The sequence below is a fragment of the Calliphora vicina genome, chromosome 2, assembly GCF_958450345.1.
Source record: "Calliphora vicina chromosome 2, idCalVici1.1, whole genome shotgun sequence".
Lineage (NCBI taxonomy): Eukaryota > Metazoa > Arthropoda > Insecta > Diptera > Calliphoridae > Calliphora > Calliphora vicina.
In genome coordinates this window covers 101,274,904-101,301,739 of record NC_088781.1, presented here as the reverse complement: position 1 = coordinate 101,301,739, position 26,836 = coordinate 101,274,904, and the positions used below count along the sequence as shown (strand labels likewise).

At 28.5% G+C, this 26,836-nt stretch overlaps 1 protein-coding gene across 1 annotated transcript in view; it reads left to right on the top strand.

The window, feature by feature from the left end:
- Nucleotides 1-26,614, top strand: part of LOC135950066 (ATP-binding cassette sub-family G member 4) — a 33,226-nt gene extending 6,612 nt beyond the window's left edge. The window contains exons 2-10 of the mRNA XM_065499563.1: nt 16,906-17,320; nt 19,589-19,759; nt 19,832-19,968; nt 20,044-20,189; nt 20,266-20,504; nt 20,566-20,976; nt 25,412-25,512; nt 25,585-25,946; nt 26,012-26,614. Of these exons, the coding sequence (XP_065355635.1) occupies nt 17,005-17,320; nt 19,589-19,759; nt 19,832-19,968; nt 20,044-20,189; nt 20,266-20,504; nt 20,566-20,976; nt 25,412-25,512; nt 25,585-25,946; nt 26,012-26,153 (2,025 nt within the window). The 5' untranslated portion in view covers nt 16,906-17,004 and the 3' untranslated portion in view covers nt 26,154-26,614. The remainder of the gene's footprint in view (nt 1-16,905; nt 17,321-19,588; nt 19,760-19,831; nt 19,969-20,043; nt 20,190-20,265; nt 20,505-20,565; nt 20,977-25,411; nt 25,513-25,584; nt 25,947-26,011) is intronic.
- The last annotated feature ends 222 nt before the right edge of the window (nt 26,615-26,836 follow it).

The following is a 26,836-nucleotide window of genomic DNA, read 5'->3' as shown; positions in this document are numbered from 1 at the left end:
GGTGATAAACTAAAAAATAAAAAAAAACATCTGATAAAATTCCCATATCCAAAGAAGGACTCCAAAGCCAATGATCACAATTCGCAACTAACAATCTGTTCAATAGAGTTCGCTGCTAACGATCTGTTGGATAGAGTCTAATGCAGATGTGATTTATTTCGCCCTAATAGTTAGAAAGCTCTTGGACTTTCTTTAATTGATTGAGGGAAGTGTTTTAAGGTTTACAGCTTCACGAGACAAATAGTCTAAACGCAGAATGGTTTTGATAACACCATATTTTTCTAATATTTTACATTTTCTATTAAATTCGGTTCTTTTCACCAAAGATATCTTATTTATCTAGACGATCGCAATAAATAAATGGCATGCTTTACGTAGGATGCAATTTGGTGTCAGGAGTTCCAGCGACTGTTGTGATGTTAAATTTCCAACTGGTTTTTTTCCAAATTACTTAGAAAGATATGTGCAAATTACTTTTCATTTCTATAATTACTTGGTTAAACATTTTTCCAATTGATAATAATTTTAAATGGAATTGTACCACATTTTATTAAATGACGAAATTGTATAAATAAATGAATAACTAGTTGCTATAATAAATTTGTATGAAATTGAAACATTTTTGTGTAGCTTGATAAGCTACGAGTATTTATTTGTTTTAATTGTATAATTATAACGATAAATGTCTTTGTAGTTTAGTTAATTGTTATGTGGTCAAGGCACAAAAATAAAAAGTCCAAAGATCTATTTATTAATGTTGTTTAAACCCTGGAAGAGTAGGACAGTTAATAAACTTAATTAAATTAAGCTTAAAATTTATACTTAACTATAGGTCGCAACTGTACATGATTCACACTACATTTACAAAATGCTGTCTTGGGAAGAACTTTCTTTCTAATCTAATATAAAATTCCGGCTGGGGACTTTAATTACTAAGTCCCCAGGCGGAATTTTAGACTAGATTAGAAATAAGTTAAATTCAGTGGAGCGTTATAATTTCAATTATTGAAACAAATTCTGCGTTACTAGCGCATTGTTATTGATTAAACTGCTTCGATGCCTTGTTGTCTACTTAGATTTATGTATTTTAGAATAAAAATATGTATTGAATGAAATATTATCTATTATTGTAGCTGGCTTGGTAAATTGGACCAAAAATTATTATAAATTGTGATGATGCAATTTGATAACGATTTTCCTTCACTAATTGTGTCAGTGTACTTTGAACATGAATCATTTTTAACAAATACTGCATGTTTTAAAATCAAAAGTGTGTTTCAAACTATGATTTATTTGTGAAATAAAAATTAATGAAAATAAATGGAAAATGAAATATTAAATAAATCGGAAGAACCTTTAAATGTGTTTCATCTGACAATGTCTTCTTCAATAATTAAAAATTATTTATCGCTGTAATTGTCTTTCGTCTGAACCATCATTAGTTAGCTAGATTATATTTCAAGGTGTATTTAAGAAGGTGATTGCAGTGGTAAATTGAAATAAATACAGGCGAATTCACTAATTTTTGTATATGTAGTTTGACATAAAAGCGTACCGGCGAATATTTTTTATATGTGTAGTTTGACATTATCGCGAGCTATTTCTATAATCAGCTGTTCTCCCGATGACACATTACACAGTTGGGCAGAATCGAAATTTTTTGGAAATAAATCTGGCATTTCTAAACGGCTGGTCCGGTCAGGATAAAATTTGAATTGGGCTTAGCCAAGGAGTATTCGAGTTTAAGTTATTAAAATGGGCCCTACAAATAATCCAGGGGCGGCGCTATGAAGGTTCAAAGTAGGGTACCTTCGACATGTAAAATTTTTAAACATGTGCCATTTTTTTGTTTCCCATCCGATTTCAAAGAATTTTATATTTTTGGAAATCGGCTAGATCTTGAAAAAACATGCCTGCGTGTGCTATTTATCTCTTATAATTTTCTAGTTATAGGCATTTCAAAATTGAAATTTTAAAATGTTGCCATACCTTGGTCCGCTTTTTTAAAAATATAGGGCGCACTTTTGGACCGAATGGGCTCGAATTTTTTTTTTGTTAGTTAGACAGCTAAATTACCAACAACATACAGAAGATTTCAGAGCAATGTCAATTACGAATCCAAAAATAACAGATTTTCAATTTAAAAATTCAAAAAATAGTATATTTTTGCTGTTTTTTGGACAAAAAGGTGACATAACTCTTTTTTTTATTAAAAAACAACTTTCTTTAAGAACATATAACAATTTTATGTTTTTCTATAAAGTTTCTTTGCGGAGAACATTTTGGTATAAAAAACATGTCCTATTTTTCGAACATGTTGGCTCTACGCCCTTTGGAAATTGACCTATTTTTTATCAAAATTTCAACTTTGGGCCACATGTTCTAAAATCCCAAAGCTGGGATCAGAAAACGGAAAGCAGTTTTGGAAACCCTGATGTGTTCCCTATTTATCCCTAAATTATTTTCCCAGCCCCGAAGGAAATGTGGACCCTATAGACAAAATTGAAAAAAATACCATTTTTGGGATTTTCGTTCCAATTTTTAGGAATTGCGGGATTCCCTTTCACCTTTTGACAAGTTTTTTACACCTTGTTATTTAGAATGAGAAACTTAAAAAACGCTGAAAATTTCATTGAGTTTCGTTAATAAATAAAGATTTTATTACATATTCATTGAGTTTCTAAAACTAAAATTTATATCAAAATTTTAATAGGATTGCAAATATTAGGAACAATTTGATCCACATTTATTCCGAGCTATATTTTTTTGTTTAGATAAGTTAATTTTTGGTCTTACAAAAAAAATTTGAAGTCAATATCTCAATTAGATTCAAAAATATGCCACTTTAAAACTCCGTCCTTCAAAAATATTGCACTTTCTCATACTAAAATTTTTTTATAAATTTTCTTAATATTTTATTCAACACAAATCATTGATTGGTTCTGACTCAGTCACATTAAGAATATTTATAAAAATTCTTTAGTATGAAAAAGTGCAATATTTTTGAAGGACGGAGTTTTAAAGTGGCATATTTTTAATCTAATTGAGATATTTAGTATTTAAACTTTAAATTTTCGCAATCAACAAGTTGAATGTCTAGAATTAGAGACGCCTATTCTTTTTGATGATCTGAAGAATCTTAGATCTTTTAGTTCAGTGGTTCCTTTACTTATATTGTAGTTTCTGTCATAGTTTAATATTTTTCATTAGGCTGTAAGTGCTTCCATATCTTAATTACCAAGGATAAATTAATTTGACATTAATTACACGATCTCTGGCAGTATAAATTTAAAAGTTAATTTAGCTGACAATGACTGTTTAATACAGTTTTAGGATTTATTAGCAGATTGTAAATAAAAACTATTGATAACACGCTAATAGAATTTCTGACAAGTGATTGACAGTAATTGCTAAATTGTATTTTTTTTTATATATTTTAATAATTAATATTTCATGTGCAAAAAAAATTAATAATAATTGGAATACAAGTTAAAAATAAAAGTGTAATGATGCAAATCAAGGATGATGAATTGAATTTTCAATAATACACTATCCCAGACACGGATCCAGGTCAACCATTTGGGGGGGAAATAAAGTTAAATTTATTTTATATTTTTCTTTTTTTCCTATTATATATGTATATTAAAAATTACATACTTTTTTCGATACTTTTATGACGTCAATGTTCATTTGGCCAACTCCTGTATGCAATTTCTAATATTGTTTGCGATGGATCAAGTGAATTTTTGTCACCCGAACTAAAATAACTTCTCGGCATGACAAAACCAGAAAAACTGTAAATTTTCGTAATACAAATTGAAATTTTAAGTTCTGAAAGGAATTATTAAGGTGCCTAACATTACAACTTCGAACTATATTCATATTTAGAGAAAATAATGACAATCATTTTGGGAATTCCCGGAAATTAAAATAATTCTTTATTAATTCCCGGGAATGAAAAAAGGCCTGGTATTTAGGAACTCTAGTATATACACTAGAGTGCTCCAAAAAAATAAAATTTCGAATTTTGACCGTTTCAAAACTCCAATTTAAAATTTTTAAAAATTTTGTTAAACAAATTTCAGAACATATTGATCAAATATGAATAAAAATATGAAAAAAGTATGACAATATCTCCTATAGTTTTTCTGTACCTGCGATTTAAATTTTGCGATTTTCGAGAAAAACTATTTTTTTGGCCATATTTTGGCGAATGAGCCGAATTTCTTTACTGTTATGATTTTTAAGCAAAAGCTATTCTGAATATTATAGTGCAGGTTATTAAAAATATAGTCTGAAAGTTTTACTAAAATCGGAAAACATTAACCCTTAAATCGTGAAGGTCAAAGGTAAAATTTTTTAAATATTTGGAATTTCTCATGGAAATATAGCGAAATGTTATATATTTTTGAGCCGATTTTGATAAAACTTAAGAAAAATATAACACAAAGTCTAGTATTTACAAAAACAGCAGGAAAATTAAAATTAACCCTTAATTGCACTTGGGGTTAAAATGACCCCAAACACAACTTCAAAAGGGAGTAAACACCATAGAATTAATTGATTTTTTCAATATAATGAAAATCATAAAATCTATCCATTAATTAACATGTAAAAGTTTCGATTTGTTGCAGATTAAACCGAATATTAGGTTCGGTTCTGAAAAAAAGGTTTAGGTCGGACTCTAGTGTTTTTCATTATTTAAAAAAATAATATAATTCACTGGTGTTTACTCACTTTAGAAGCTGTGTGTACATTCTAAATACTATACAAAATCAACCTGGAAAAATAGACTTTAATATTGTGTACAAATAAATCAAACATAAAGGGACTGAGTCAACCACAAGCCATTGCAAAGTACATACAATTTACTGGGTTCATTTTAAGTGCTAAATATAATTAAATATTGAACTTTGATTTGTGTTATTTTAGGAAATAGTGTATTTATAGTAATTAAATCAAACAGAAATAATAATAATAATAAATATTTTTAAAATAAAAATGCTAATAAACGACACAAGATTACAATTCAATGCGTATTTTATTGTATGTATTTTTCTTTTTTGAAATTTTTTATTAATTAAGTGCAACAATAATAACAACAATAACAGTATAGTAGCAGCACAAAAATAATATTTAATAAAAAAGATCAAGGTACAAATCATCAACAACAATAAACAATAAAATGCTCCTTTTCAACGGTTTGCAATCAGTACAAGAAATAAATCACATATACTTACTAGGGTATCCATTCTATTAATAATCGTTCGATTAATCAAACAATTTCTTACGAATAATTATTCGAAGAATTTAAAAATTACAGTTTTCGAATAACGAATTAAACAGCTAAAAATATTTGATTTAATTTTTCATATTTTTTTTATATTTTTCATAATTCTGATTTTAAATACATAATGGATTTGACCCAATTAACGGTTTGCGTTCACGTTTTCTTATACAATTTACAGTAGAACCAAAACCAAGTTTTTTCAGAAATACTTAGAAATAAATGGTCTTGTGTCATCCCGGATTTTATTTAGAATCTGATAAAGTCGCAAATTTATATTAGTCACGCTTTACATACAGGACAGTCACACATTTTGTTAGGAATGGTTTCACTTCGTTTTTCATTCTTCAGATTCCGAGTAATTTATTAATTCCAAAAATATTTAATAATTCTGTATTTCTGATTTAAATTTGACAGCGTTTTTTACAATATATTAAAACAAAGTGTAGTTTTTGGTACAGAAATTGATTAAAAATTTTAGAAAAACAAATAATTACAAAGAAATATCAATTCCCCTTTGAAAACTGAAAATCGTTTCATTTCGAATGAAATTTTCGTTTCACTTTTTCTGTGACAGGCCTGTATATTTTGGTTTTTGGTCAAATAAATAATACTGATAAAAATGTCAATGTTAAAATTGAAGATAATAGAGAATGTGATATAGCAAAAGTTTTTGACAGTGACAATGATGTAATAGACAAAGAAAGTGATCTTACAATGTATTTAAGTGATGTTATTAAAGGTGAATTTAGACGTACAACTTTACGAAGAAAAAACTTGTAATATTACATTATTTTAAAAAAATTTATTATTCGAATAATTCGATTAATTTTAATCATTAAAATCTCTTGTTCGAATTATTCATTTTATTCGAACAAAAGAAAAGTCGAATAATTTGGATACCCTAATAATTACTAATATTCTTACACAAAGACACTTCTCTTTCTCTTCTACTTTTAATACCAACAATTGCTTTCCAATAATTATTTAATCTTTTTTTTTTGTTTTGGTTCAATTTGTGACGATTTGATTTCAATTGACGTTTGTTTCTCTGTATGAATGCACGAGTATGTTTGTATGTAATTGCAAGTGTAATTCACCATCTGTTAATGTTGCAATAAAAACAAAAATGTTGTCATTGTCATTATTGTTGTTGTTGTTTGGTTTCTTGTTCTTTTTTCTGTAATGCATTCTTCTATTTACTTTAGAATTATCGGTCATTTATTGCTGTGTTGTCATATTATTAGATAATAATTGATATTTAAATAATAATTGAGTGTAAAAAGGTAAATAAATTATAATTTAGTGCAAAATAAATGCATAGTTCAAAAACAATTACAAAATTCTTAAACCGGTAGCAAAGTTGTGATCGTCATTTGTTATTGTACTTTAGACAATAACAAAAAACTTGTTATTTTTTTGCACACTCACTCTACACGACCTTTAACAGATTTTTTTTGCTGAATTAAAGTTTAAACAAAAATTCAAGCAGTAATTATTTAAAATTGTTGTCTGCTACATAATGTGACTAATCACGGTATTAATTAATATGTACCTTTATTTTCGCAGTCTGTTAATCTTTTGAACTTTAAGTAGGGTTTCAATTTCCCAGAATTTTTACATTCTCGGAAAAAATAATCTTTTTATTCCCAGAATTCCATGTAATTTTTTAATACTAAATTAAATTAGAAAAGTTTTGCCACTAAGTAGCCTTCATAGACTTAAGAATGCCCTTTAATTTATTAAACAATATTTTTGGTTGTCCAATGTTGGACCAACGTTTTTTAACAGTTGACGTCAATAGCTTAATTCTTTTTAAAAGATAACTTTTTCAAATCGGAATGTACAGTGGTTAACATTACAATGGAAACTTTTCCAAATATTCATTTAATAGGTCACAATTTTTCTTGAGAAATTTGTATTTTTATTAGTTTTTTATTAGCTTATATTAACAAAAATATTAATTTAATTTTATAAATAGAAAATAATTTAAAATTTTTAAATAGTATAGTATTGTCAATAGTATATAAATTGTCTGGTCCTTTTAGTGACTAAGTATTTTATTGAATATCTGCTGGTTTTTTATTACTGCTCGACGATGCCTTGATCCAATTAAAGAATCAATCAATCGTCTCTTATCACGCAGAGGTAAAATATGGTTGTGGTAAACATAATTTAAGGGCAACATATTTTAATAAGATTTATGATTGTAGTCCAAACATATTATGATCATTATTAGTATCATAAAATAACATATTATGATCAAATATAGTCGTAATATTACATCATACGATTTTCTTATTAATCATAATGTGATCTTATAACATCATACTACATATAACCAAATATGATCATAACATTGTCATACATGATCATGATTGGTTCTGAAGTTATCATATGATGATCCAAAGCATACATAATATGACCCAAAGTAATTATATTATGTTTCAAAGTAATCATATTATAATTAATTTTAATAAGATTTAGTTTTAGTTTTCTCAATCTCTGGTTATCGTTTTTCGTAATGAAATACTTCCAATTAATATAATTTTTGTATGAGAACTGTCAGTTTATCGTCACGATAAAAAATAACCAGTGATTGAGAAAATTTCTCAATTTAAATATTATTGATAAATTCACTGAAATTTATTCTTGTTCGCTTTAGGAAATCTAAAGTCCAATTATTTTGGACTTTAGATTTCCTAGCCTCCAAGGCGTCAATTGTTGCTGGTTTATCAGCATAAACTAGTGACTTCACGTGGCCCCACAGGAAATGATTTACAGGTCCATTTCTCAATTTTTATTTCAATAAACCGATGTCACGTAGTACCATCCTATTGAAACCACATCCCGCCTGAATCAATTACATCCATATTTTCAAACTAAAAAATCATTGATCTTGTGCGGTAACGAACTCATCGTTATTTTGCTAGATGTAATGGAGTCTGCAGAGTGTGTTGTGGATTGGTCTAACTCCATATGAGGCAATTTTATTTATTAACAAACCCGTTAAGCCAAAAATCACTGAACTCAAAAATCGCTGAATAAAACAGTCATCGAATCGAGTATACTGATCATAAATATCAAAAAGCGAGCGCAGTAGGACAGTTCGTTTGACAGAGTTCGTAAGTTCTATTGGGCTTAAAAAATACGCTTTACATAGCAAAACATTCTCATGAGTTAGGTTTTTGTTAATGCAGCATTATCGTTTATTATTATACCCTACACCACCATAGTGGTCTAACACCCATCTTAAAGTATACCGATCGACTTAGAATCACTTTCTGAGTCGACGAAACGATGTCCGTCTGTCTGGCTGGCTAGCTGTCCATGTAAACCTTGTGCGCAGAGTACAGGTCGCATTTTTGAAGATATTGCTATAAAATTTGGTACAAGGACCATGCCTATTGAAACTGGCTGAAATCGGTCCATTATTTTACCTAGCCCTCATAAATGTTAATTTATATATGTTTCCGAAAATCACTTTAACGTGCATAAATCTCTTAAAAATGTCGGTATATACACCAAATTCAACATAAATAACTTTCATATAGACATAAATCACACGACCTAATTCCATGGCGATCGGCCCATAATTGGTCATAGCTCCCATATAAAGCCAATTTCGAAAATCACTCACGAATATAAATTATTGATATTTTAAAAGAAAAATCTTTTTGCTCATTTACTTGGTGTAGGGTATTATATAGTCGGGCTTGACCGATCATACTTTCTTACTTGTTTTGCTTTTTAAATTTTAGCAAAATCTTCACTCTAGCCATTTGTTAAAAAAAAACTTATTGTGCTTAAAAATTACCAAAAAATATTTATCAAACTAACTAAAATAAAATTGTGATTTGTTTTAAATAAAATAAGTTTTTCAAATAAAACAATTAAAATATGTATATCTTATTTAGTGGTTACGTATTTTTCGACAAATATTTGAAAATTATCTCCACTAACATCCATATTGGTAATTTTCAAATGTTAAGAAAATCAAACCTTCATATTAATAGTCAAAATTTGATGACTTATCTTAGTTCTAATCAATGCTTCGATAGAATTAATTCTAATTAAATATTCAAAATCACATGCAATTTGACCGTTTAACTATTCCATTAAAGAATGCAATACGAATTAATTCATAGGCTTAATTCCTTTGTAATTTAAACATATCGAATTTATTCCTTTCATAATTAATTTCTTACTGAATCATTCAAGTTTTCTTTAATTCAAATCCATTAAAAAATAACTTAATAAAATTTATTGACTAATTAAATTTTCCATCAATTCAAATCTATTACAAACAGGTTTTAGATAATTGTTTTCAATTCATTTTGTAAACGATTAAACTAAAAATATTCTTTCAACCTTAATCATTCAAAGGTTAAGTGAATTTGATTATAAAGCTAAATAATTTGTTTCGTTGGGAATGAATTGTTGACATTTATTAATTCTGAATTAAGATTTTAGTGAATAAAGCTTAATTTGAATTAATTAATTTGATGCTCTGGTTTTAATCAATTATAAATACTTATTTAATAAATTAATCTGCAGCGTTCTCTAAATAAATTGAATTTTTATTAAGTTTCGATTTCTGTTTTGAAACCAATAATAAGTCGATGGGTTATTAACCCTCTCTTTTCATAGTTTCAGTTAATGAACTCAAGTAAAAAGTTTGTTATCAGTTACAAAATTGTCATGTTCAGCAAATAATTTTTTATTGGCTGATTTTTACTTCCTAAATTATAATGATTTACATTATTTAAACACTTTGCTAAAATAAGCATTCACTCGGCACGTTTTACTAATAAGTATATTGAATTACAAGTGATTTGTAGCTATATTTTTAAAAACACAAATGATCTAATTACAAGATTTAATTTAAGTAATACTATCAATCATTTATCATGTTTGTGAAGAAAATAATTACTTTTTAATTTCTTGTAGTTGATATTGTTAATATTTGTAAATTACTCGTAATTACTTAATAATCGTTTAACAATAAATGTTGAATTTAATTTGTAAAGTAAATAAATTTAAACAAATATCTATATTTAGTTAATATTTAACATAGTAATTTAAATAGTCTGGTGGGGCTATTAAATCAATAGGGTTTCTGATATCTTCATTCTTCTCAAAATCAACCATTATTTTAGTCGTTTTAATGCAGAAAACTAGATTCATCCGATCGCCGATTTTTTTAGGATTTTCAATAGTGTGGCCAAACATATCTCTCGATTCATAACGATCATTTTTAAGAATTCTGTATAAGAGTCAAATGAGAATTGACTGAGAGGTTTAGGAGTCAATTTTTTGGTTTTCTAAAAAATAAAATTGGCTTAAATTGAGCGATTTTTCTAATTTTTTCATTATCAATAATATTGACGACTCTTTCATATTTTAGAAGTTATAGGCAGCTATTTCTGTATATCGTTTACCGGATGAAAAATGTACTAAATATTAAAAAAAAAAATTCTTCACAAAACTCTCATATCTTCCTTTCGGCCGTCGTCTGGAAAAAAGGATCATTTGGAAATGTTAAAAGAATGCCTTCGATATGGCTGTGCTCTCAAGTTATTGTAGGGTTTTTCTGGTAAAGATCATTGAAATTAAGGAAGGTTTAGATTGAAACAGACTTTGACTAGAAACACAAGCTTGCGGGCCGTTATGCATTTGTCTTTTTCGAAGTTTTTACAACTAAAAATCCGCACTAAATTAAAATCTATTTTAATTTCATTGCGATATCTCAAAGTTCTCATCTTTTCACTCTCGAAAACCGGTTGACCGGTTTTTGGTTACGATTTTGCATACTCTAATTTGAACCGATATTGGCATAAATTCAACACTCCGAAGTAGGAAACTACAAAACCAATTGATATTTGATGTGTGGATATTAGAGTTTTCACGGGAATTCCGAGAAATTTTCAATCCCGAAATCCTTAATTTTGTGTGACGTTTTTTGAACTTGACTTTCTCTAAAATAAGCTTAAAGCTTCAAAACTAATGCATAAGATTCATACAAGAAAAAAGATTTAACCCAAATAGACAAATAAAAAGTTCATTGTTCAAAATATTCCAAAAACTCATGAATGTTCACGTCTGTCACAGAATTCTATTCCGATCGAAAATGGAAAACTAAAATTTTTTAAATAAAACCACATTCCGTGAAATTGAATTTTGTTTAATATTATTGGGTTTTTTCAAATTTTAATTAACATCTTTAAAACATTAATTTCGAATTCGAAATTAAAATACATATTTATTTTTTGCGAATTAATTGGAATCTAACGAAGGTAGAACAAAATCTAAGGGAAATTCCGATACAATGACAAATGGTGACACGTTTGTATATAACTAAAATTAAAAATCGAGTCAGTTTATCTCTTCATATTAAATTTCTATTGGATTTTTTTATTTGTATCCAATTACATTTTAAAACGAAATACATTTTTTAGATTTTTACCGAAGTCTACATTCTTAAAATTGAATAACTTGTCCTAGGCGGGAATTCCCGAGATCCCGGAAATTTCAAAATGAATCCCGAATCGGGAAATTAAAAAGTGCGGGAAAAGAAAAACTCTAGTGGGAATAAAAATAAGTCGTTGACAATCAGGATTGTAAGACGGATCATAAATTAGTTCAATGTTTTGAATGTTCAAAAGACATTGTTATTTGACTAGACCTGTGATGGTAGACCCAACAATTTACAAACTAGTTTTCTTAACGAAATAGCTGAGCAAATAAAATATATTTATTATTTTAGAACTCTGATAATAAGAAGTTGTATCTTAAGTTTAAGCTTTACAGCGAGGTCGAGTTAGTTGTAAGTTAGCGAATGCTTGAACAATGTTCCGTTGTTAAATAATCTTAGAGAACACCGGATTCACTTTATAGTTAAGAACTTTCTTTAAAAACGCTCAGTACAACAGTATATTGGAAACTGTCAATGAATAAATATTAAAAATTGTTGATACAAACAGTTGAATACCTTTGTCCTATTATTCATTTAATTTTGACTTGAATACACATCAAAAACGGTACGAGAAAAAATTTATAACATCTCAAACATTTACAAATTTATAAATTTTAATTATTATTTAAAACAAAATACTAAATAACGTTGTGCATTTCCATTCTATAAATGATAAATATATGTATTTCTAGTTATTTTGCAAAATTAAATTAGAAACAAATTCCAGATTCCCATTGAGTGCAAGGTACAAATATTGAATGAGAAATCACTCATCATAACGATAAAAAAGTGTTAGTTAAATATGTTTTACTCTACTAATAATTATAAATATGTACTTACATATTTATTAAAATAAATATGAGATAGCAACCGGTAGTTCGACATTAGTTTTAAATTATTTTAGAAATGAAAGGGTTCTCATAAAATCTAAACTTTTAAATTATAGTTAAAACTAGAATTTTAATATAATGAATTAATTATTTAATACAAGTTAATAATGAATAAATAAAATGTATTTAAATTAATTTATTTATTTTTTCAATTTGGTGAAACTTAACTCTATATTGTATACATCTGGATACAAGACTCATTTTGGGTATTTGAAATTCTCTAAACAAAACAAACCTTTTAAATTTTGATAGATTATGGTTTTTTAAGGTCCTAAGAAGAATTTTCAATAATTTTCTTTTAATTTTTATTTTGTTTAACTAAAAATATTACATTTAAAAAAGAACTTTACTGATTTTTTTTTAGCGAATCAAAATTTTTTGCCAGTGATTAAAGTTTTCATATTGAATAAAAACCAAATTTTAGGATTTCTCTTTATGATGTTTTTAGATATACCCAAAAAAGCATATTTATTTTATTATATTATATTCAAAGAGAACATTTATTAAGCTTCACAATAAATACTTGTAGCGAAAAGGTTAATATACTTGTACATTTAATTATTTTACAACTCACTCAAAGTTAGGTATAGCGTAACTGCTATTCGTTAAAAAATGTGTGTTTTAAAAATTCATTCAAAAACATTTACATTTTCATAGAATTTACTTAAGTAATGAAGTAAAATTTTGCACTGTGAAATATTTTGCAAATTTAACGACTTTGTTCAAAGTCAAGGTTGAGTTTTTTTTTCCACAATTTTAATTATTTTGACGTACATTAAAGTTAAAGTTTGTTAAACTGTAAGCTGTAATTTGAATTTAAGATTGAAGTGTGCACTAAATTTGAAAGGTAAATATGATACATATTTATAAAATTAATAAATAAAGTTTAATGTACTAGACGTACAATGTGTAAACGATAGCTGTGTTCGGAAATAAAAACTACTTCTACAAATGATTAAAAAATTCTAATCAATTTTCTTTCGACATAGAGCAATTTGCAGTTAAAGTTTTAACTTGTGTTGATTTCAAAAATCTCAATTATGGAAAACAAAAATTTGTATTTTCATAATTTAAAATGGTTTTTAAAATTGCAGTAATGATATTTTCGATTATTTCAGTAACGGCAGTCGAGCTTGATAGTTTAGCGGTAACGGTAACTAAAACAATAATGAGTCTGTATTTCTCATGTAGGTATACGAGGATCGTGTCCATATCAAAAACATGAACAAATTGTCATTAATTCCTTCAATATTTTGATAAAATTACCTTCTGCATGCATTTGAACAGCTTTTTAAAATAAAGTTTGCACTAAGAATAAGGAAACTCCACAACACGCCTTTTAAACACATCAACCGCTACTTTGTAATTGATATTAAATGAGTGGGAATACAAACAAGTCATTGTATTCCAAATCAGATGTGTAAGCATGACAATCAATTAATTCGAAGTTTTGAGTATTAAAATTCACTTTTAGCTTGAATTTATGTTTGTTTTATTTCTCAATTCCCCAATAATGTATAGTGCTGCGAATCGACCGAACAGTTTTTCGGAGGTTGAACCTCTTATATACAACAATTATAGGTTGTTCTTCGAAAGATTCGGGGACTCTACGAAAAATCCTGGTGTAGTAGGACGGATTGCAGGGTTTCCAGGGCTATGCAAAGGCAACCAGAATACTAATTGGGATGGATAGGAAAAGTCTCAGGTCTTTAGTAGAAGTAATAACCTGGCACTTATCAATTGGAGCCTTCATTCGTAAATGAGATATAGGCGCACAGGACTTCTGTAGGTTGTGCGAGGATATATTCTATATATTCTGCGTATCAGTCCTCGACTACAAGGTCAGTCAAAAATGGCTAGGGGAAAGATTTCATGATGAACTGGGGGATATAGCTAGATATGATCTAGGAAATCTATTAGGCTTTGTGAGGGGAATACGCTGGCTATTTTTCATAGTGAATCTTTCTCTTCTTCTTTGTTTTCTTAATTTTGGGTTTTTTATTTCTTTCTTTTTTTTCTCCAATTTCATTTCTTCTTTAAGTTCACACCGGGTTATATTCCTAAAGGGTATCACAATGGATCCTATGGGTCTCCGAGTAGAAGTGTACCTCTATAGTACAAACCCCATCAAATCTAAGGGGTGTGTACTAGGGTATTCAATCGATTAACCGTTAATCGGTTAACCGATTAATTTTGGACGGTTAACTGTTCGAATAATTTGAAATTGCCGATTTTCAAATAACAAATAAACCGATTAATTTGTGTCGATTAACCGATTAACCGAAATTCCTTTTTTTTTTGCACTTTAAACAATTTTTTTGTATTTATTTTTCCATTTCATTCAAAGACAAATTTCAAATTAAAATTAGATATTTTTGAACATCTAATAAACATGATTAGTGAGTATGTATAACAACTGACATATTTAATTTACATGCATTTGAAACTTTGTTTGTATTTACATGTATGGACGAAACTTTTTTTGAAATGAGTCTTTTATCATAACTAAACGAAACTATTAAATTGATCAAAATCTAAAACAATTCAAAAATGAATATTCCTTATCATGCTTTTGATTTCTCCAACATATACAATTAGCGAGAGTTTTTTTCCAAGAAAAGTTTTATTAAATCTAAAGAAAAAAATCGTTTAAATTATACAAATCATGCGATTTCAGAAATATAAATAGTAGATGTTAATATCTTTCTAATCTGTATTAAACCCAAATTTTTACTTATCAAATATACGAGAAAACATGAATTTTAATTTTGATGTTTACAACAAAAAAACACTCTCACACAAAAAATAATTGACTTTTTTGAAAACTGATGAAACTATATGAAAGATTGTAGAACAGTTCATAAAGCACGGATTTTAAGTTATGACGTTGTTGCAGCAAATAGGCGATACGTTTAAAAAAATTATCTCAAATACCTTATTTGCCGTTTTTTATGTTTTTGTACACAAAATTCGTTGTTGTATTTTCAATTTAAAATGAAAATAGAAATTATTCGGTTAATCGAATAATTTTAAATTAACCGAATAAATATAAACCTCGGTTAATTATTTGCTCGATTAACCGATTAAACCAGAAACCCGATTAATTGAATACCCTAGTGTGTACTATATATAGGCCGTTATGACATACCATTCTTGACAACATCATATAATTAATTATTGGTATCTGATATAACTTTAACAGCTGCGTTGTTAAGTACATGTAGTGTTCTATAATAAAACAAGTAAGAGAGCTATATTCGGCTGTGCCAAATCTTATATACCCATCACCAAATTATACTTCAAAATACAAATTTAATTTTTTTTCCAAAGTGTTTTTTTTAATTTTTTGGAAAAATTTTTTTTTTGAATTGTTATTTTAATTTTTTTTTAAATATTTAAAATTTTTAAATTTTAAAACTTTTTAAATTTTAAAATTTTTTAAATTTAAAAAAAAAATTTTGTTTTTGGTGAAAAAATATTTTTTTCGATTTTAACTTATTGTACGTCCAACGTACTATGGTCTTATATACGTCGTTGCAAAGGTCTTTGAAATATCTATCATTAGATATCCATATTGTCTATATTAATGACTTAGTAATCCAGATGTAGTTCAAAAATCGAGGTTGTCCTCACATCTCAGCCAATTGTGGACCGATTTTTCTGATTTTAAATAGGAAACTTCTCGAAAGCATGTCTGACAGAATTATTGAAGATTGGGATCCCGAAGATATCTGGGGTATTCAGAAAATTGATTTCAATAGACAGACGGACAGACAGACAGACGGACATGGATTAATCGACTTCGCTATGTATAAGTATCCAGAATATGGATTCAAAAATGGTAGGCGTTCATATTGTTCAGGTTACGATGATTTTCGTCAAACAACCCGAATGTGAACAAAAGAGCGTAAAAATACACACAATTCATTCAGTTTCTTGATGTTGTTGTGGATATTTTATTTTTTACCCAAAGGAGCACACAAATTAAATGCCTCTTTTTGCCTACCAATGCTTTAGGTCGGAAAATTATATTGTGGAAATTACAAACGGAATGACAAACTTATATATACCCTTCTCACGAAGCTGAAGGGTATAAAAAATCTTTCACTACTTTGTACTTGTTTCCAATTTGTTCTTTAATGTATATTATCTCATAATTTATTTTCAACACATTTTGAATTTTATAATTTTGTGCAATATAAATTTCATTAAAAAAATACATATCTAAATTTTCACTTCTCTTTTCATTACAGAACAAAACGATTTTTTTATATTTTTTTACAAAATTTGCCTGTCCTGCCCTAGTAATAAGTTTCGTTCATCGGTAGTTTAGCCGATAAAGTATTTTTTTGATGTTATCAGCCAGAGATCAATTTTTTACAGCGCCTTCGGCGGCGGATATTGGCCTGGGCGTTGAAGTTGTCAGTGAACCCCAGCCACCAGTTTATAATGCCACAACAATGCCTTTGCTGGCATCGAATGGCCACCTCGATCATAAAAATGCTGGACGTACGCCAGCTAATTCACCCGTTGAAACACAACCTCCAACAACTATAAAATATGAACTGGCCAAAGATGGTGGACGTTTTTCGAATTTACCCACACGTGAACCGATCGATATGGAATTTAAAAATCTATCGCTAACAGTTAATTTGGGATTTAGACGAGGTAAGTAAAGAAATAGGTTATTTATTTAATGCTAATTTTTAAACCATCAATATTAGTTAAATTAATTAATTCAATGCAAGTGTGAATAAAGTATTATAAATGTTTCATTCAGTCTTATCGTATTTCTTTAAATTAACATGCAATATAAATTTTTTATTTTTTGTGTGTATTATAAATATGTGGCCACTTATGAATTATTCGTATATCTAATCATTAAATGCGCTTAGAGATAAATTTAATTGAAATTATATTTTCTAAACCTTGAACTTTAAAAACTTTTCATTAACTTTTAACCCTTTTTTAATTAGTCAGTACTCGCCAGTAAAGTAATAAAAATGTTTTAAAATTACTAAAAATTAAGAAAGTATAGTTGGTCAAGGTCGGGACTTACACATTTTTTTTACAACTTTAAGGTGGTTGTTGGACCATTATATTTGGGCGTTACAAATATCTGCCACAACAAATTTTAGCCTCCCCACTATGGAGGTGTAGGTTATAATTAAATGAAATGTGTATTATTTTTCAAAAGACAAGGGCTTATTAGAAAAAATAAGCTTATCGGTTAAAAAAGTATATAAACAACAAACTTTTCTGCACAAATTGTACATACATATCTATAAATTGTTTCTTTATTTCTTCATAACTTAATTAATGTACAATTATATACTTAATACCACCTTCAAAATTTAGTTAACAACAAAATTGAATTTGTTATCTTATCGTTTGAACTGTTAAGAAATTTCATCCATAATTAACCAAATGGCAGGTGACGATCATAATTTCGGTGTTTTAGTTTTAAAAACAAAAAAAAACCTTCAAAGAAAATCGTTAAATTTTAAATAATAAACACAAATTTGTAACAATTTAATGGCGCATTATAAAACATACTTCTTTCTCTACTTTTACTTATAAAGCTATTTACAGACGACAGTACCGAATAAAATTTTGGGTTAGATGATAAAAATTTTATTATGATACAAAAGTTGTTGACAAATATTAATACTTAGTATTGTCGTCTGAAAGTACCTTAAAGTACAATAAACTTTTATGAATACTCTATATTAAGATACATATAATTTAGAAGTTCCAATACTTAAATATTTATGAACATTTCGGAAGTTTCTTTGAACACTAAAACAATTTAAATTAATCTAAATAAAATGTGTCATATAAACATTTAGCACTTTATGGCAGTTCTTTTGGAATTGTTTGAAAATAACGAATATGTTAAAAATTAATTAACGATGTGATTATATTTAATTAGATTATAGTTAGTTAAGTACATATATATTACTCAGTTCCATTTAGCTTTAGCTCTAGTTAATATACCCTTCACCTTCTTGAGAAGGGTATACTATATAAGTTTGTCATTCCGTTTGTAATTTCCACAATATAATTTTCCGACCCTATAAAGTATATATATTCTGGATCCTTATTGATAGCGGAGTCGATTAAGCCATGTCCGTCTGTCTGTTGAAATCAAATTTCTGAAGACCCCAGATAACTTCGGGATCCAAATCATGAATAATTCTGTCAGACATGCATTCGAGAAGTTTCCTATTTAAAATCAGCAAAATCGGTCCACAAATGGCTGAGATATGAGGAAAAAACCAGGACAACCTCGATTTTTGACCTATTTTTGACATACATATATCTGGAATACTAAGTCATTAATATAGACAATATGGATATCTAATGATAGATATTTCAAAGACCATTGCAACGACGTATATAAGACCATAGTAAGTTGGACCTACAATGGGTCAAAATCTGAAAAAATATTTTTTAACCCGATTTTTTTTTCACCAAAGGTTTTTTCGCTAAATATTAAAAAACAAAAAAAAAATTTTAAATTTAAAAAAAAAATTAAAAAAAAAAATTCCAAAAAATTGTTTTTTTTTCCAAAAAATGAAAAAACTGCAAAAAAATAAATTTTGTTTACCTAAAAATATTTAAAATTTTTATTTTGAAGTATAATTTGGTGAAGGGTATATAAGATTCGGCACAGCCGAATATAGCTTTCTTACTTGTTAAAATTAGGCCTGAGATGAGCAATTTTTGGGAGCCGCCCACAATTCCCCATTACAACTACGACCCATGTAAATACAAATTAACTAAAAACGATAAGATTCCATTTCCAAAATAAAAAGTTTCTAAACCACTGTGCTACATTCTTAGAGATAGATGATCCCTTGGATAGTATTATATTTTATAGAACAATAATAAAACCATTTCATTCAAGTATAAAAAAATTCTTTTTACTTTCAGGAAATAAAGAAATTTTACACAATGTTTCGGGAAAATTCCCTGGCAGTCAACTAATTGCAATTATGGGACCCTCGGGTGCTGGTAAATCAACACTTTTAGATGCATTATCCGGTTTTAAAACAACAGGTGTAGATGGTTCATTATTAGTAAATGGCAGACGTAGAGATTTAGGTAAGTTAGAAATTATAAAACCAAAGTATTTTAAGAAGATAAAATAATTTATTTAAAATGTTATTATTACAGCCACTTTTAGACGCATGTCCTGCTATATTACACAAGATGATCGTTTACAACCTTTGTTGACGGTTAATGAAAATATGCACATTGCAGCCGATCTTAAATTGGGACGCAATGTTTCATATGAGGAAAAAGAATCCAGAGTAAGTTTTTTAAGATTTATAGTTTGGTATATTTTCTGAAGATTAAAGATTTTGTTGTTTTTTCTCGGATTGTAGATAGAAGATATTTTATTATTGTTGGGTCTGTATGAACATGATCAAACCATGACAAACCGTTTATCGGGCGGCCAAAAGAAGAGGCTCTCTATTGCAATGGAACTTATTAATAATCCAACTGTGATGTTTTTGGATGAACCCACAACGTAAGTTTTCATTTGTGATCTTTTATTATAACTTTATTTGAAATTGCTAATTATGTTAAATTGTTTACCCATATAGAGGTCTAGACAGCAGCTCTTGCACCAAAGTTTTAGAGTTATGTAAAAAACTTGCCCAACAAGGACGTACCATCATTTGTACTATCCATCAACCCACAGCCAAATTATTCCAAATTTTCGATCAAGTCTATGTCTTAGCTGCTGGTAATTGTGTCTATCAGGGCGGCACTGAAAGTTTGGTGCCATTCTTACAAACTGTCGATTTACCCTGTCCCATGTATCACAATCCTGCCGATTACAGTAAGTTTACAAAACTTTAAAAAATTATACGATTTTTATTAAATATTTATACCAATTTCAGTCATAGAATTAGCCTGCGGTGAATACGGCCAAGATAAGGTTGAAACATTAATATCAGCATCTGAAAATGGCAATTGTTTAACGTGGTTCAACAATCCTGATAGTATATTAAAATCCGAAGAACTAATGCGTAAATACCCGATACCGAAAAAGACGAAAAAGCGCTCTTTGGAAGATACCAGTTATTTTAATCAGCTGTCGGTTTTAATGCATCGTGGTTACATCAAAGCCAAACGTGATACAACTTTGACCCATTTGCGTATAGGTGTCAATGTGTTTGTGGCCATCATATTGGGTGCAGTGTATGCTAATTCGGGCAAGGAGGGTTCTCGGGTGATAGACAATTATAATTTATTATTTGCTATATTAATTCATCATTCCATGACTACAATGATGTTGACGGTCCTAACATGTAAGTTTTGAATTCAATAATATTGCAATAGAAAACAAACAATAGAAAATGTCAAAATGATTGTGGTTAGGAAAGGGGAAACATATATATATAGCACTCCACAAACCACAATCATACTGTTCGATATTTCTTTTTTGCCAACTGTCATCACAATATGACATGTCATTTTTTGCATATCTATAATAATCTGTGATAGAGTAAGTTCGGATAATGTGGTATAGCTGGTTTTCTCTAAAACTAAGAGCATAGCGGAACCAAGCTTAAGAGTTTATGATCTCAGAAAATTAACAATTGCAGGTCATGGAAATAGTCAGTTGTAAAAAATCAGCATTATCTTTTAATAGACTTTTTTTTGTGATCTGTTAAAAATTAATTTTTTTTAGATCACGTGTTTTAAACTTCATTAATTTTATTTTAAAGTCAAATATTTTGCTATTGAAGAACATATGCAACAATATAGCATATTTAGTGTATATGTTTAATTTTATAATAATTTCAATAAACCACGTGGTCGGCTAATGTGGTATAGCTAAAGAATTTCAAGCAAATAATATGTCAAAGAAATGTGAAGTATGAAAATGGGCAGCGGAAGATTTGAAGAACGCTATCTGAGCTATTAGAAACAACAAATGGATATTTTTTTCGCATCAGTCATTCAATGTCTCCTACGAAGCGAAGAATGTATTGAGGAACTTCTGGTAAGCTTGGTCAGCCACCAACTTTAACCGCAACCATGGAAGATGATTTAAATAAAACGCAACTCATTTACAAATTAAAATACTATGCATCGGTTATGTGGTTTAGCATACAATATTAACAGAACATGGTATACCACATTACCCGCCAATTTTTTCAATGGCTTGTTTATGGGCTTTTTCTCTTTTTCCCAAATTTCTCTTAAACTTGAACTTAAAAGATTTTTTACTTTCATGGATGTAAACCAGTGATGTTCAAAAATAAAAATGAAGATATTTGGTGAGAGAGCTACCCAGCAAACATAATGTCAAACACTTAAAATAACAACAAAATGAAGAAAGTTTAAATTTAGAATTTTTGTCAAATAAAACCAATTTATTAAATGAATATAATTTAAATTTTAAGGAAATGAAAGAATATACATTATACGGCCGAAATACTCTCAAATTTTTTATTTATTTTTAACTTTGTTTTTTTGTGTTCAATTGTAATTGAAACGCGTGTGTTTGCTATGCTTCATCCAAAAACCAACCAACAACAATGCTTATTGAATTTCTGAAAAAATGAGACATTTATTACGCTCTTTAAAAGAGCGTAACAAATGTGTTTAAATTTTTTAAACAATTGTTGTATGGGATGAACATCACTGATGTAAACCAGAGGTTCGCAAAAATAAATCCTCTCACCAATACACTTACTCTCACCAACACATTCAATTCTTTATTTTATTCAGTGCACCTACAAACACACAAATACAAAAACTGAAAAAATAAAGAAAAAGTCATACACCAGTGCTCATGCGTATTCCTAGTTGTCTCGTTGAGTGGACAACGACTACTAAAATGTAAGAGCATAAGAATACGTGTGATTTTATTTTCCACAATTGTGGTATGGGCTGCGCATTACTGATGTAAACCTAATACTTGTAGTAGAACACCCGCTGAGAACTGTTCCAATCGAATTAAGATTTTAAAAATTATATTCAAATAAAAAATAGGTATACCACATTACCCGAACTTACTCTAGATCAGCGAAATGCAAACTCACACCACAACAGTTTTTAGATATTGTAGTTGTATGAGTTGAGAATTATTCTCTGGCAAAAGCAAAAACAACTAGCTGAAATAATGAAATAAACAAGCATAAAAGCGTAACACAACCTGCTTCTATCAATGCTCATGCGAGACTGACTGTTTTTATACAATGTGTGTGCTTGCGTCAGTGTTGCCATTTATTTTTTGAAGAAAACTTTTTATTTCTAAACAAAAAACTTTTTTTTCAACAAAAAAACTTTAAGTACATACAAAAATTACAAAACCCAATTCGTACATATACATATGTAATCAGACTGAGATAATTTATGTGAATTTAGTGCTGGAGACACTTTAAATATTTTCAAATCAATCTCCCCATTTAGTAAATGAATTTGGGGACTATCATTTTGAAATTAACGGTTCAACTTATTGATATCATAAATTTATAATTTTCCAAAAAACTTTTTTTTAAAAAAATAAAACTTTTTGCATCTCAAAAACCTTGCAAAAAAAGGGAAAACTTGATATATGGTAACACTGGCTTGCGTACATGTGAAAATAAAAACAAGAGAGCTCATTTGAGAGCTCATTGCATTTCGCTGCTCTAGATACTCTTTTACACAGATTATTACAGACATGTAACCAAGGCGAATTTATACAAGGTGGTGGTAATTCTACAAAAACAACAAATGGTCTTAACAAATGTCAAAAAACAGAAATTAAAAATTAAACAAATATGCATTAAAACTAAATATAGTGTAGATAATTGAATAGTGAGGGCTTTACTTATTTATGCAAAATATAAATATTTTGTTAATTAGCTTTGAATATGTAGATATTGAAGTATAAAAACAAGCTTTGACAGGTGTTAGAACCAAACAAGCGAAAAAAGAGTAATCAGCTGATTGACTGACTCCACCTTGTGTAAATTCGCCTTGGGTTGTGATTTGCAGAGCGAGAGAAAAAAATTCAATAGGCAACGAGTGTGAAATTTGTCCCTCTTTTCAAACCACAACCATTTTGAAGTTTTTTTTGTTATTTTTCTATTCAAACCACCTGATTCATATCTGTGTAATTTGTGCTCTTTTACTTTCTCATTTTTGAAAAATATATTCCATAATTTCAATTTTCAAAAACATGATCTTTTACAAAATATAACTGCCTGTTCCACTATGTCGAAAAAAACACTCAGTTTTTAAAATTCTTTCGACTGGATTTCATACAAATTTGTTTGAATCATTTTTCTTTCGACATCGTGAAACAGGCCTATATTTCTAAGATAAATTAAAATTTACTAGGTTTTCAATTAAAATATAGTAAATTTTAGCGATTTTAATCATTAAAGAGTATAACAAATATACATTCATAGAATGCGGTTATACTTCTTATCATTGGCTTTTTAAACTTCTGCAAGAAAGGAGAGAAATACAGTTTTTCTTTTAAGGTAATTTCTATATAACGCCATAGTACTCCGTTGGAAAGGTCTTTGAAATGTCTATTAATAGATATCCATATTGTTGTAATAAATAAAAAATGAGTCTAAAATGTAGGTAGGATTGTTTTTCACTGCAAGGTATGGATCCAATTCATATCATAAAAGATACTATACATATCCATTTTAAACCATGTTATGTATCCATATACTAAGGAAAATATGCCCCTAGTTTAAAGATTAGGAGCATAACAATGACCTTAAACACCCCTCTAGAGCTGTAATCGGGTGGTTACAATCCAATGATGTACGTGTTTTGAAGTAGCCTGCCCAATCATCAGATCTCAATCCAATTAAAAACCAATCGGAAATTGTAGATCGAAAAATACGGTCTCAAAATTGTACTTCTTATGTACTTCTTATACATAGATCTCGTTAAAAAATCGGTGGTACAAAATTGAATACAAAAAAAACTTGACGATTCGTGATTATCTTATACATCCAAATGTCAGAATAGTGAAATGCAGTAATATTGACAGACAATCTGCTGATTATCCCTATTACATTTCATTAAATGTGTGAGATTTCCTAAGCCTTTATGTAGGTGTAGTACCTTGAGTGGGAATACTATATAAAACTTTGTGTCCTCATAAAGTACATAAATATTGAGGCTTTAAACATAGCAGGGATTTAGCGTAGAAATATGTAGGTTTTCAAAAGCCCCCAGATAACCGACGGATATATCAGATATAGACATTAAAAATTTGATATTGATCAGCGAAAAAAATCAGAACACAGATTAATAATGATAGATATAAACAAAACACATAACTAACTCCATAAAATTAACTTTTGAAAGTTTCCAGTTAACTTTTTGAGTTGCTTGAGTTGAGAATCATCAAAATCTTTCCATAAATGACCGAGTGGGCGTGGCTTTAAATTTGCAATATATATTGGATACTAAGTTCTGTACATAAATAATATGCATATGCATCCAATGAGAGGTATTTCAACAGCCTTTCCAACGACATATTCTCAGCCTCTGCTAAAATTCCAGAGGTATAAGCTGATTTTTCACAAAAACCGGAATGTATAGCTTTTACAAAAAAAATATTTTTTTTATAAAGGTGCAGGGGAAAATAATTACTCTCTTTTTTCCTCTCATCAACGATTATATGCTTATTTTATTCTATGGTCTGCAGGGACATGATAGATTTATAATTTATATTACATATTTTTAAACATTTTTTTATTTATTTATATCTATTTACAGTCCCCATTGAAATGTCTATATTACTAAAGGAGCACTTCAATCGTTGGTATTCTTTGAAAGCCTATTATACATCAATCACATTACTGGACCTTCCCATATCGGTAAGGAAAAATTTTAGAAGATCAATATTTTAAACAAATTTTATTTAATAACCTATTTTATTTGGTCAACAGATTGTTGGTAGTTTATTATTTACCGTGATAATTTATCTGTGGAGTTATCAGCCCATGGAATGGTTCAGATTTTGGATGTTCTTTGCCATTAGTGTTCTTACTGTGTTTGTGGGTCAAAGTTTTGGTTTAATGGTGGGCGCCTGGTTTGATGTGGTGAACGGTACATTCTTGGCTCCCGTATTAACCATACCCATGATGATGTTTGCTGGTTTCGGTGTAACGCTGCGTGACATGCCCGGTTATTTGCAATGGGGCAGTCATATTTCGTATCTGCGCTATGGTTTAGAGGGATTTGTCGGTGCCATTTGGGGTGAAAATCGGGGAACATTGGAGTGCGAAGAGGCACCCTACTGCCATTATCGGTAAGAGTAATTTATTCATTATTATATCAAAATTATAATTTTATTAAAACTCTTCTATATTAAAGTTACCCCCGTAAATTCTTGGAGGAAATTACCATGCGTGGCGATCAATTCTGGAATGATATTATTGCTTTGTGTGTAATTGTTCTTATATTTAGAATAGCTTCATTTGTAATACTTAGGGCCAAACTTAAGTCGGTTAAGTAAATTTTGTTTATTTTTTTAAATGTTTGTGCAATAAAGTAATTAATGCAATTTTAAATTGTACATATGTCTGTAATTATGTACTATATGTAGTTTTAATTAATTCTTTTTTATAATTATCATAATTTTATTTCTTTAATTGCTCTTTTATACATTAAATTAAATTTTGTGTGTATTTTACTTGTACTACTCTTATTTTAATAATTAATGTTTGTTAGTCATTATTATTATTATTATAATTATATTATTTCGAAATTGTTTTCATTAATTTTTAAGTTACAAAAAACACACAAACATTAAATTAATTAAAAATTGTATGAATATATCGTCATACTAAAACGTTCATTAAAAGATTGACAAATAAATGTTTTGTGAACGTGTAATTAAATAAATAACAATTGTATGTATGATTGTTTGTAAAGTTTTTTTTAAATATATTTAAATGAAACAAATAACTTACAAAACTTTGTTGCTTGTTTGAATTTTTGCACACGTTTTTGGTAACGTCATAAGATGTTGTACTGGGAGTTTATTTTAATTATTTTTTTGTTATTTGATATTAAAGTTTGCAATTCAAACGTGTTTAATACAGAAATTGTATCCAACCATGAAATTTGTATTGTTTATTTGTTCAGCAATGAAGTGAAAATGGTTTACGTTTGTATGACCTTTGCTCATAGTTATAT